This window comes from Stegodyphus dumicola, chromosome X2, assembly GCF_044657685.1.
Source record: "Stegodyphus dumicola isolate Sdum_Otavi_A_Nest chromosome X2, ASM4465768v1".
NCBI lineage: Eukaryota > Metazoa > Arthropoda > Arachnida > Araneae > Eresidae > Stegodyphus > Stegodyphus dumicola.
In genome coordinates, this window is record NC_140781.1 from 117947722 (window position 1) to 117960941 (window position 13220).

The 13220-nt window shown below is 33.1% G+C and overlaps 1 protein-coding gene across 2 annotated transcripts in view; it reads left to right on the forward strand.

The window, feature by feature from the left end:
• Positions 1-13220, forward strand: part of LOC118189202 (DNA damage-regulated autophagy modulator protein 1-like) — a 37511-nt gene that overhangs the window by 20202 nt on the left and 4089 nt on the right. For both annotated transcript variants that reach the window (XM_085809275.1, XM_085809274.1), the window contains 5 exons: positions 2101-2238; positions 5968-6035; positions 7063-7208; positions 8438-8606; positions 9455-9531. In XM_085809275.1, the coding sequence (XP_085665401.1) occupies positions 2105-2238; positions 5968-6035; positions 7063-7208; positions 8438-8606; positions 9455-9531 (594 nt within the window). In that variant the 5' untranslated portion in view covers positions 2101-2104. The remainder of the gene's footprint in view (positions 1-2100; positions 2239-5967; positions 6036-7062; positions 7209-8437; positions 8607-9454; positions 9532-13220) is intronic.

Genomic DNA, 13220 nt, shown 5'->3' on the forward strand with positions numbered 1-13220 from the left:
TTATTTCTATTTTTGGCTCGATCGTATAAAATTTATGAGTCCTTAAATTTTTTTGTTCGTATCAGCACAGCAAGTTTTTCTGTTTTTTTAAAATTTATTTTATTTTATTTTATTTATTTATTTATTTATTATTTTTTTGCTAATGTTTATAAATTTACTATAAGGGCTAAATATTTAAACATAAACAAGTAAATTTGCAAAACGTACAACGAATCGATACATGCCCTAACACAGGATTAAATCTGTTTAATACTTTGTATATATTCGGCCCCCGCCACCGCAGCTCGGAACCCGTCGACCTTATAAGAAATTTTCTTTATAATAAGGTCCATGTCGGAACCATAGTGGCGTAACAATGATTCCAAGAAGTCCACTAATCTAAGAGTCAGTGTGTGAGTGAGTACGAGATACGACGCTCCGTGGGAGAGACTGTATGAAAGCTAACAATTTTTGTAATATCGACAAAAATCCCTTGACTTTTTAAAATATGCAAAATAGAGGATTGTGCGAAAGTAGAAGGTGCAAAAGTCGAAGGGCTTTTTATTTGCTTCTTTAAGCAAATTGTATTTGCATTCAAATGAATTTTTGAAAATGTTAAGTTCTTGAACAATAGTATAATTTAGGTCAAAGAAAATAAAATGTATCGTTAATTGTTATCAAACCAGACGCATGATACGCATTTGGTACTCATGAAAATAATCTTTTATTTCCGATTTTCTTTTGCTGCATTCTATGAGCAGATTCTTTTCTTCCCCCCCCCTCATTTCCTCAAAATTACCCTTTTTAGAATACGGACTTATTCTTAGGAATTCTATATGTGTCTATGTGTCTCTTGGATATTCCACACTAAACTTTTTTGTGGATATGAAGCGTCAGAGGCGCGATGCTTTCTTGCTCAAATAGCATTCAAGATATTGTGGAGCGTTTAAGTGGCTTGCCTGTGGCCACTTCTGTTAATGACAAACTAATTTTTCCAGTTACCCCGGGGTAACGGCATTTCGCTTTCACTGAGTATTCGTACTCAATAATGTTTTCGTCCATTGTTAAGACAAAAGAGCACTCAGATCCAGGACCGGATTAATATTATTAGAGGTGCTAAGCACTTAAAAGATTTTAGTGCTCCCAACATACGTTTATGTCAGGTTTTTCTTCATTCCTTTTCTTTGTCCGTTTTGGTTTATCTGCACCATGCATTCCACCGTAAAACGTCAATGGGAAATCTTTTCGTGCCCCTTTTCCTGAATACCTAAGGATTTTTCTGTGTTGCCCCCTTTTCTTGATGCCCTAAATACATGCTTACATTGCTTAATGGTTAATCCAGCTCTGCTCAAGCCGCTTATTAAGAGAAAGGCATTGTAGAGTCTAGTTCTTTTTGGGAGCATAAAATGTAGACCCTATTGAAGACGATGTAACGAATTTTCGCTATGTTTTAAAAAAACAGACGACTGCCGATAAAGGTTATAACAACATTTTAAATTTAACTAAATAGAACATGCATTCACTCAGTGCTCACAATTTAACCGCCACTTTTGGCTAAGTAACTTAACACAGAATATACAGTCAGAATAAATTAAATTTTAACTACACAGCTTTTTCTCCAATCTAAATCCGCTTTATCGGCTGCACAAAGCAAAGCCGAGTCCAGAATATCAATATAAATTAAAGTACATGGCTATCACAAAATATTCAGCCACAGAGCTACTTGCAGATACGCAGCATAAACTCGTAACTATTCTTCCCCGAACTCTTAAATTCTGCTACTTCAATATTACGCATTTCCGAACTCATTTAAATTTACATTCTGGCAGTAAACTGAAATCAGAAGAGAAAGGAAAGTCAATGGGAAATCTTTGATAAAATAAAAAATAACTGATTAGTTCAAAATAATGTCTTCATAATTTAAGAAGTTCAGGTTTTGATTATGACAGTGGAATTCATGGATTCCAGATTTCTACAACTTTTCAACTAAATGCGTCTTATAGCATGGGTTTAAAGAGGGTTTGATGAACACAATAATTTTTTGGACTATTTTATGCATATATCAGGTTATCAGTATTTATTACAAGTACCAAATTCATAATTTTAATAATGTTCCTTCAGAACTATGGCTCAACATTCTTGGAAAAATTTGGACAAGCTACCTTATATCTTTGGAGTGGTATTTATAGTAGGAATTTGTTTGCCCGTAACCATTGCCTTAATATGTGAGAGGGTAACGCCTTATGTGCCTTACATCAGGTAAGTCGTTTATGGATTCTAATGATATAGCATATTTCAAAAATTTCTGTTCGGTTTTTGAGTTTGAAACTCTTTGTGTATGTTTCTGCATTACTTTTGGATATTTATGTGTGTATTGTATATTTGTGATTTTCAATGATTTTTTTTTTTTAAATCTGAGCTAGGAATTTCCAATTTGACTAATGTAACTCAATGTTATTGCCATTTATATCCTTTCAAAATTATTCTAAATTATTCTATGGTTCTATCAAAGTTTTAGAAATGTTTGAAAAAGGCCAATTAAGTTTTTGTCAATTTTTTTAAAGGAAATTATTACAATTTAGAAGAAAATTCATGATGCTAATTTTTAACATTTTGTCCTTTCAATCAACATATTAAACATGAGAAACAAAATTTTAAATTAAAGAAGTAAACCACATCCAAAGTGAACTTCACGTTTGGTTGGTACGCTATAGCAGATCAGAAGACTCCAGTTTCAATACTGAAATACAATACTTGGCTGCTACTTTATTGTAGGATTTCACTACAGACGAGTAATAAACTTTAAAAAATTAATAAAACTGTCTGAGAGAAATTTTTTAATTTATCAATGAAAATGACGCATTCTCAGTAAAGCTTCACTATACAAACTGAGTGAAGGAAGGACTGGTTCCGATAGTTGATTTATCCAGCTCGTTAATTTTGATTTCAATGAAAAGAACTAGGCCCATCAACGACCGAGCAGTAAAGTCCCCAAACAATGGTAGTTCGGTCCGAGGTTCGAGTCCCGCGAATGGGCTGACTGCATGGGCGTTTTCGTGGTTTTCCCCGTGTGTAACAAGCCAGCTTTCCTTAGAAAGTCCTCCATGAAAGAAAGTCTTCCCTTCCGTGTATTGTCTTAGGGAGGAACACGTAAATAATAATGATGAAAAGAGATTAAGATTGTAACAACTTTAAATATTGATGGTAATATCTTGTACAATTTAAATTGATCAATAATAATGTATATGTTACTGGCAATGATTGAAATGCAGGCTCAAGAGCCGCATGCGGTTCTCGCACCAAGAATGTAATTATTTTATTTCAAAAAGTTAGAATACGTTTTCTCTTCTTGTTTGCACATCACCATTTTGAGTGCATCTTTCATCTTGTGAAATTAGTGTTAAACAAAGTCATTGCTGAGTTTCATCAGTGGATTTGCTTCAGCTGCGAGAAAAGTATTACAAACTGTGTGAATCCTTTATTGTCGAACATTATGGTACTTAATTTAATAAAGCAGAAACTAAGTTTCAAGCATCAAATATTTTATTTCCACATTAGATTGCAATTTTTAATAATACCAACATAAAAAAATATAAACAGGATAAATAATATTTGTAAATTTTAATTTTGCGCATTATAGCTAGCTCACCTGCTGTTTCGTACTTTTTTGAAAATTGTTAATGCATCTCTAAATAAAAGCGAAATCTTTTTACGTTTAGATGCTACGATTAGGAATTATACACCCTCAGAAAACAGACTTTATATATACTTACAAATTGGCATTTTTATAATTGGCATTTATCTTTAAACTGCATGGATGCTTCTGTAGAAAGTTCAGCGTAATAATTCACTTTAGAACATTTCTTTGACATCTGTGTGAATCGTCGTCTACACAGTGAAATGTTTACCTGTGAAACTGCAAAGTGTGTCAACAACAAAGGTTGAAGTTGAGCTATGCCTACTGATTTTATTTTAATTTGCATCCATATGAAACATTGATCTTGACCTATTCAATATCCAGAGGTAGGAAGAAAGGGGAAAAATCCCTTTTATAGTTCTGTTACAGCATTTCCAGTGTTCTCCAGTTCGGCCTTAATATTTATAATATTCCATATGATGAATTAATGATTAACTAATGTAAAATGAAAAAGAAAAAGGAAATTCTCTTCTAGTCTTAATTGAAAAATTTGCTACGGACACCTACACATCAAGTACTTCTGCTAAATTTTTTTCTTAATTTTGATAAATTGAAGAAGCTGAGTTTATTGCTCAAAAAACTAAAATTTTAATTTCAATAGGAGCGAAATTTCACGAAAATTATTCTCTGTATTTGGAGGTCATTCTGTCACTAAATTAGGTAAATTCCCCATGCAAAAATGAAAAATTAAGTAAATGTATGGTGTTTTATGTTGTAAATTCTCATTTAAAATATTAATTGATGTCTTCAGCTCGTGTTCCTTTGCTTAAATTGCATTTGAATTTTGCTAATTGTGAGGTATACCAGTCTGAGAGAATTGTAAATAACGGTGTGTATCTAAGTAACCTTTTTAAGAATAATTTCTTACATTTAAATGAAAATACTTAAAATTATTTTTTCGACAATTTTTAATTGTATGTTTGATTTTTATCTCCGAACATATTTTAATTGATTACTGCGACATACTCAAAGGGATGGATGACTCTTAAGGAAAACTGGCTCGTATCCACGCTACACATGAGGAAAACCACGAAAACGTCAATGTAACCAGCCCATTCGGCGGGATTCGTACCCCGGACCGAACTACCAATGCTCAACGACGTTATCGCTCGATCGCTGGTTGGCATAGTGAAATAATTGAAGGGGCTTCATGGGCCATTAGTGTTCTGTGGATCACGGGTTTGAGATCCACTGCTATAAAGGGATGCAAAAATTTCAACAGATGGCTTAGAAACATAAAACTTACTTACGTAAATAAACGTGTTGCCGCTTTTTCCATCTCAAATAAAGTGTGTCACACTATTCTTTAATTTAGATTATTACTACAATCCTTATTTCTTCTTGTTTTCTTAATTAAAACTCTTCTTTTGCTAACCTACTTTTCCATCATACCGTACTTCTAGTTAATCGATATTGCCTTCTAGTCTTCTTCGGGATTATTTAAATCTAAAATTTCACTGATATCTTATTCTTCGGTTGCATTAGTCAATGGCTTTTTAACCACATTGCCACTCTTGTTACTGCATTCTTTCAATAAAGTTTACCATTATGACATAACGCTGGTCTTGTAGATCACTTCCATTATTGTTACTGTCTTGCGCACTGTTCTTAGTATTATAGTGCGCGTGTTTAAGTAAGTATAAAACTAACCATAACGGTTGTTTGATCTTGATAACAACGCACATAAAGAACTTGTAAAAACATACATATCATTCAGCTAATTGAAAAATCAGCTTGCAAAGAATATCGAAATAAAAACACACAAACCACTAAATAGAACACACATCTAATGAAAACGCATGAATTGTCGAGATAAATCAACTACCATCGAAGCAACGTCGAAGAAGGTCTATTTACAGCTTATCGTCAAATGGAATTTCAAGAGACTTTTAATAATGCAGCTGCTCCGTTGTTTCCAGTTCTCCGGCATGAAATGAAGCTTTTTACAATAAGCCTGCTGAAACCAGGCTGTTTTAGCAAACAATTGCACTTTTTCTAAATAACTATAATGTATATGGGCTCATTACAATAAGCCTAAAACATCAGGCTAATTAGAAAGTGCTAGATAATGTTACAACTAGCCAAGTGCATTGGCAAAATAACAACGCTCTTTGCAATTATCCTAAGACACATACATCAGTTTGTTCTATAAATACACTGAAAAACTTGTGAATAATATGATTAAAAATTTAATTTATAAAATTGTTTAAATTACGCTAACTTACTACATTGTATGTACTTTGTAAAGTATATTATCGATATATTTAATTTCTTTCATTTTATTATTTTAGTGAAGGTGGTGGTAATTTTCCTGAAGCTGGAATATTTGGTATTTTTATAGTGATTTCATCTTATTTAAGTAAGTAACTTTAGTTCTTATAACTTTTTCATTAACTGAAGAAGGTTCAGTTAACAAATTACAGCTTATTTCCTTTTATTACAATAAACTCCGTGCTCGAAATTGACGCTAGATAAGTGTTTGCATTTTAATTCTAAATGTTCCTTATTCACGAAAGTAAAATGGTATAGAACATTTTCGAGTACTCTTAGAATCCCTCCCATCAAAGAAATATTAAATGTGAAGCTAAAAGGCTATTGCCATATTTTCATTATATAATTTTTTGTAATATACTGAAACATTTATTTTCTGATTTTTTTAATTCCGGTCTCTAAATTTTATGCTAACTACGGACTGCTGAAGCGTGTAGTAAAACTCCTCGCTCTCTACAATTTAGTTTTTATTATTCCATAGCTAAAATGCGATTTGTTTTGCACTACTGTCTTTTATCAAACAACATCGGGATTTTTTTAACCATCGGAAATTTTTAACAGGTAGCTTTTAAGTGGAAAGAATAGTGGGTGAATTCGGAATTCTCAGATCTCATTTTCAAAGCAAAATATTTGCAAGATTTCAATGATTACCTTCAAAAATGCCCAAATTACAATATCTGCGTTTTTACAGCTATTTACAACTGGGACATAAGAATATGCAAAACATGTTTCACGTTACAATCTGACACGAGAATTCGAGAATTATGCACATAAAACGCACGTAAAGCAGATATTTACAAGCTAGATAATTACACATTTTACTAAAAATAGCATTTTGCCTTTTTACATCATTATATATATATATATTTACATTTTTCAGGGCATGTTCAAAGCGTAAGCCTTTCTTCTAACAGCTACTCGAGATTGAATAGATAAAGATTAATATTAAATCGTTAAATTTTTAATATCTTTAAATTAAAAATCAAACTTTTACCCATGGGTCTTTCATTTCATGGTAGTTGTCACAAAAATCTCCATATCAAATTTGGCTTGTGGAAGCTTATTTTCATCGCTTGTGTCTAAGATTTGTATTGCACATTGTTTCATTTAATTAGGTCTGAATATTATGTTTCTGCGTTATCTCGTTGTGGAAGAGATGGCAGCTAAAGTGGGGAATGGACTTGATGACTTCTTAAACAAAGTATCGTTCATTCTTGGCTTCTTGTCAACTTTCGCCCTCATCGTCGTTGCCTGTTTTCCCGTAAGTCATTTTAAAATAGCAAGTTTAGCAATTGTTATAAAAGTTTACAACTGTTACAAAACTTTATTTATTTTCGCGTGTCGACAGCATTTCACTTAGTGTTTTGAGATAAGATGAAATTATTTTTGTTAAATATTAGCTTGATAATTGTGCCAATTGTAATTTGTTGCTGCTACTGTCTTAATAAGTATTTTATGGTATATCTGATGGAGGTAACTCTAGCTAAAAGTTTCAGTTATAAAGCTGTGTTTTAAGCGAGGTTAAATGCCATTACTCTGAGAAATTAATAACCTAGCCCCGAAGAAACTGAATTAGGGATATGTGCCGACTAAAAGGAGAGCCTTCATGGAAGACTTTTTAAGTTAAACTGGGTGGTTCCCACGTTACACTTGGAGAAAACAAAAAAACCCAGCCCAAGTGAAAGAATCCTTTCAACTTCCCTGGCCATACAGCCAACCCTCTCACCTGGAACCAATAGAAATCAAATCGAACTACCATTGTTCAGGACTTTAACCGCTCGGACACTGGTGGAAAAAAACGGGATAGCCTAAAAATGTAAAACGAAACTGTTGGATAGTTTACATGTCACAATTTGCAAAGAATTGTGCAGATATTAATAGATTTAAGATTTAATTTCAGAATAATATTGCAGAAAATTATGAAATTTACAAAATACTATGATGTTCTGTATAAGCAGAAATGCATGGAATGGACAACTGTAACAACAAATATAAATAATACTCTTCTGAACATTTAAATGGCAATTAAATGCAGTATTATTTATGCACATTTAGAGGCCATCCCATGATTCTTATTTGGAATAATTCCTATGTCATATTATTCAAAATGTTGGAATATTACGATGATTATTAGACAGTGACCCAGACACTCAAGGTTATCAAATGCGATTGACAAATTGAGTCACAACACTAATAATAATTTTTAAAAATAAAAAGGTAAATTATCTGCAAAGTGCTATTAAATGAAATCAAATATCTCTATGTTATCCTCTAATGCGAAACTCAGAGCGAAATCTAAGTGAATTAAGTATGGAAAGTTCAAATTTCGTGCAAGCAAACAGTTGACTGTGATGAGCAATTCCATCCTAACTGTAGCATGCAAAATATTATTTAATTATTAACATTATTATTAAACATGTAAAATATTATTTTTAAGTGATTTTTATACATTTATTTATTTATTTATTTACTTATTTTCTTTCCCTATAGACTACAACTGTTACACAAGTTCATAACAGTGCTGCAGGCATCGTGTGTACTTGCATCGTTCTATATATGAATTTTCATTCTTGGATAAGTTTACGGATGTCTAGCAATAAAAAAGTTGAAAATATTCGTCTAACTATCACACTTTTCAGCTCACTGGCTATAGTAATAAGTATCCTTTTCTGGTTTCATTCAGGTTTTCACTTTGTCAGCGTCTAGTAATTTGTTCAAATGTTTGAATTAAATTAATTGAAATAATCTTTCTCCTCCAAGCACTTTTATTATACTCTAAGACATAAAAAGAGACGTAACAAGAAGCAGTTACCCAATTGAGACAAAAAATACTAGAAGTGCATTAATGTTCTACAGCTAGTATTAATTCTATAGCTGGTGGATAATGTCCTGAAAGATTCCTTGCCAAGTTGTCTCCAACTGTCGGGTTCTTTTGCCAATATTTTAGGATAACAAGAAGTTCTTTACCATCAACCCCTAAAGTTATTTTATGAATGAGAGATCTGGCGAGCTAGTTGTCGAATTAAATGTTTGGCAAATACGAAGAAGTCAGTAGAAATGAGTGCCGTGTGCCGCCAAGCATTGTCTTATTGAAACCCTCGAAATGGAGAGTATAAAAAGGCAGCACAATAGGCGGTAGAATTTCGTCAATTTTAATTATTTGCTTATTTCATGAAAAGGTATTTTGCATTTGAAGTTTCATTACAATCAGATTATTCTTCCGGCCGCAGGATGCATTAGTTTCTTTTTATGTCTTCGAGTATATGTATTTTATTTGTTGTGTCTTCATTTATATTCTTTTCTTTAATTTATGTTCATTATTTTTGTTGTTTCTTCTCATTCTTCTACTATATTGTTCCATGTATAAATCTCTTTTTCTATTTCTATCTTTTTTCTATCGTTCTTAATGCAGCATCTATTGCTCAATTGCTACCTTGTTTAATACTATTTTACTGCAAAAGTAACATTATAGCTGTGTTGCTGTATCTTCTTCACTACCATAACTAGTTGCTATTTTTGGAGTATTGGGATCTTCGCAGTGGACAGCCGAATACTGGGCTGGCAGTAAAACCCCAAAAGATGATGTAAGTTATATAAAAATATTTTGTATTGGTTTATGATATATGTAAGGAAATGTTCAAATTTTAATCTAATCCAATAATTTCTTCTCAAAGACAAATGCATTAATTTGAAACATTATTCTTCACTTACAGCTTTTTCTGGTGCAATTCAATGCTCTAATTCTTGATATAAACATAAATGACTGGAAAGAGATTATTGCTCACGCGATGGCAGTTAAACTTTATATGAATTAAGAGTAGTTTTTAAAATGCAGTAACAATTGTGCATTACAACTAAATACAACAGAAACATAAAACTTGCTTCTGGCAGTCTGTATGACACTAACTCGAATGTTAGGGGGAAAACAAGTTAAGTTCTAACTTAATTAAATCCCACAATTTCTGGCCATACTCCTGCTAGAATTTCATCCACAACGGAAATTTGTCAGACTAGAAATTTAAACTAAAATCTAAAGTAAACTCCAAATTAAAATATTTATTTATTTATTTCTATTATTTGCAGAATTATAGATTTACTAATCAACGTTTAATTAAAATTAATATACTAATTAAATTTAATTAAAGTTTAAATTAACTAATGAAACAGAAACATGAAAACCATATAGTCAGAATCAAAGGGTAGAGCTAAATTTTTCACTCGATTTTTTTTAACTATATACATAGATTATACTGAAATTTTTTAAACAGGGGCACACAGTATGTACTAAAAACATTTATTTGTTATACATGTAAATTTAAACTCTTTTATATTCTAGACGATAATTTGTGGCAATAATTGCAATTTATCTATCAAAGAGTAACTTTTTAAAGGAAAATGGAACGGACGCAAGAGCATTACCGCATTATAATTTTCCTTGATATTTAAGTGAGGTTAAATCAAGAACAATGCCTTTAGTATCTACACTTAGCACGAAGATATGAAGCTCCATCTCTTACCACTGTATTCAGAAGATTATACAAAATTTCGTAGAGATCGAAGCTCTCTCTTGGAGGAAGTATGTAGAAGAAATTCTTTATCAGCTATAATCCCAGAAAATGTGTCGGCCATACGAAAAATGTTAATCAATGATAATGGCTGTACCTATCAAATCATACAGGTCACAGTTAACATAAGACAAGAACACCAAAACTTTGCAGTCATATTTGACAGATAGACAGGGCTATTCCCAAGTTCCCCCGCTGTGCTAGAATCTGCTTTACACTGTTTGAGCAAGAGAGTAATAGTGAGTGTTATGTTGGGGGGAAAAACTGCATATTGCTATGGGAGTTTACTATGCAACTGCGCAAAAGACCTTAAATAACATCATACATAGCCAGCTCGTATGCTGCAGCATATCCAGGATAGCTCTGATTTTTGTGATGGGTGCCTTTTCTTCGATGATATAACGTTGATACGGAATTCTGTCGTCTGTAGCGCTCGAAGTCTGAGAGGACACTGGATGTCAGTGAAGAGCTCGTCAGGTAATGTTCGGGAGTTCCCGTGCTACCGTAGATGCATTGCGAGACCAATGCATCCGCGGTAGCACCGTTTCGTTTATGAAAATAGACTGTAAATACACCCTGACTTGTAATATAGCATATTAGCACAGCAGTGGAAGCACATCTTTCGTTGCTGACCTTGGGAGAGAACAGACAGGTGAAACGACCTTATGGTGCGTAGTCCTATTCGTCTTGCCATTTTGCTTTAGCAAATTATTGACGACACTTTTTATGGCGAGAAAACGGTAGGTTCAAATGGATCAAAGGAACTTAAAACTTGAAAACTTTATATCTCAAGAACTTTTGATCCATTGGACTTCTATTCAACTACAGAAATTTCACTAATTCTTGAACTATTGAAATTTATTAAAATCAAATTTAAATATATATAAAAATTAGCTCAACGTAGCATGTAAATGCAAAGAAGAGTGTAAATAATTTTCACTGTCATGTAAAAGTCATGTAAAAATATCACTGTCACGTAAAAATATTCATTGTAAAAACTCTCTGTGAAAAGGATCTTTTCAGTAAATAATTTCCACTGGGTGGGCGTTTTCCGTTAGGTATCACCTTAGACCGGAAGCCCTCTAAGTGGTGCAAAGTGCAAAGGTAGGAGCAGATGTTGTGAATTCACTCCGATTTTGCGAGCTGCTTTCTTTGCCAGTGAATCTGCTTGCTCATTTGCTTTATTTTCGGCATGTGCCGTTATCCAGTTGAGATTGAAATTAAGGTGTCTGAAGAGCCGTAAGTCCCACTGAATGTTACTGATGATATTCAAAATGTGGACGGGCTTTAGGATGGCATGTAGCACTGAAAGGCTGTCACTGTAGAAACTGGCGCTGGGGTGTCTGTTGTTTACTGCATGAGTTATTGCCATTGCTAGTAAGTACGCTTCTGCCTTGAAGATGCTATTTTGAGTAAAAGTTGTGCATTCCATGCGTGGAACACTTGTTCATTAGTGTACTGATCAAAGGCCCAGCCAATTCCATTATCTTAGTCTGAACCGTCAGTGCAGTACTGAAACTTTGGACTGAAATGTTGTTGCAAATGTACACTTGTATCGAAGACTCCTCTGACAGCTGGCAGAATGTGCAGCTCGTTGTTCGATGTTTCATACACATGAGGGCGGAATCATGTAATGTGGAATATATTCTTTCATTTTCTACCAGTTGATACAAAAGGATCTTAGCACTGGATTCGCAGCTATACATAAAATTATTCATGAAGAACTTCATATGTGATAATAAGTTAGTCATTGGATTCGCCATAAATTAAAAGAGAACCGAAAACCGAAGCTTGTGATAATCACTAAGGGAACCCTAAAATTATTTGATGAGAGAAGACACGTAATTATTTCTAAACTCATAACTGGTTGTAAAATGTACATACCTTTTTTTGACTTTCGAGCACATTAAGGAAGTAAAATATTGGTCTTTGAAGAGTGCATCAAGCGGTGTATGACAGTGAGCAATTAAAAACGTAATGTATGCCATTTTCTTCAGAAGTACAGGACTAGTAAAAGCCATCAAATTATAGGGACAAAAAGTAGTTACAGCTCATTGGTGCATCATTAAGTGTCTTCGAGAAATTCTTTAAGAAGTGAATATTTGAGGGTTCATGCTTCATCATAATAAAGCATCTTCTCATTCAGAAACATTGACAATTGAATTTCTTGAAAAGAAACACAGATGGACAGAATACCCACCCTATGCTCCTGATCTTGCTATTTGTGACCTCTGGCTATTGTTTACTCTAAAACAAAACTTATAGGGATGTCCTTTCTCTTACGAAGATAAAAGTGATGAAACTATGAAAGCATAATTTTCATTTAATGCAATAAATGGATAGTTTAAAGTATAATTTTGGGAAAATTCGCCCACAAATATCCATTGATGTTAGTGAAAACTATTTTGAATACACCTAAGGTTTGATAATTTTGAATTGTACCGTTTTGCTCTATATAAAAAATTTCAGAGGGATCTTGTAGTAAGGCGGCTCTAGGAAAGCTAATTCAAAACGACGTATCCTATTCAGAACAGATGAGTTCTCACCTGGTGTGCAAAGAAGAACAAAGAAAAAAATTAACATAATGATAAAACAAACATCAAAAGACCGATCAGAAATTCATCAAAGCTTTGTGACAGTAGGATTTTCACCATATGCGCAACATGACGTATGAGGGCGGGTGAGAAAATTAAAAAGTATGAGATTCG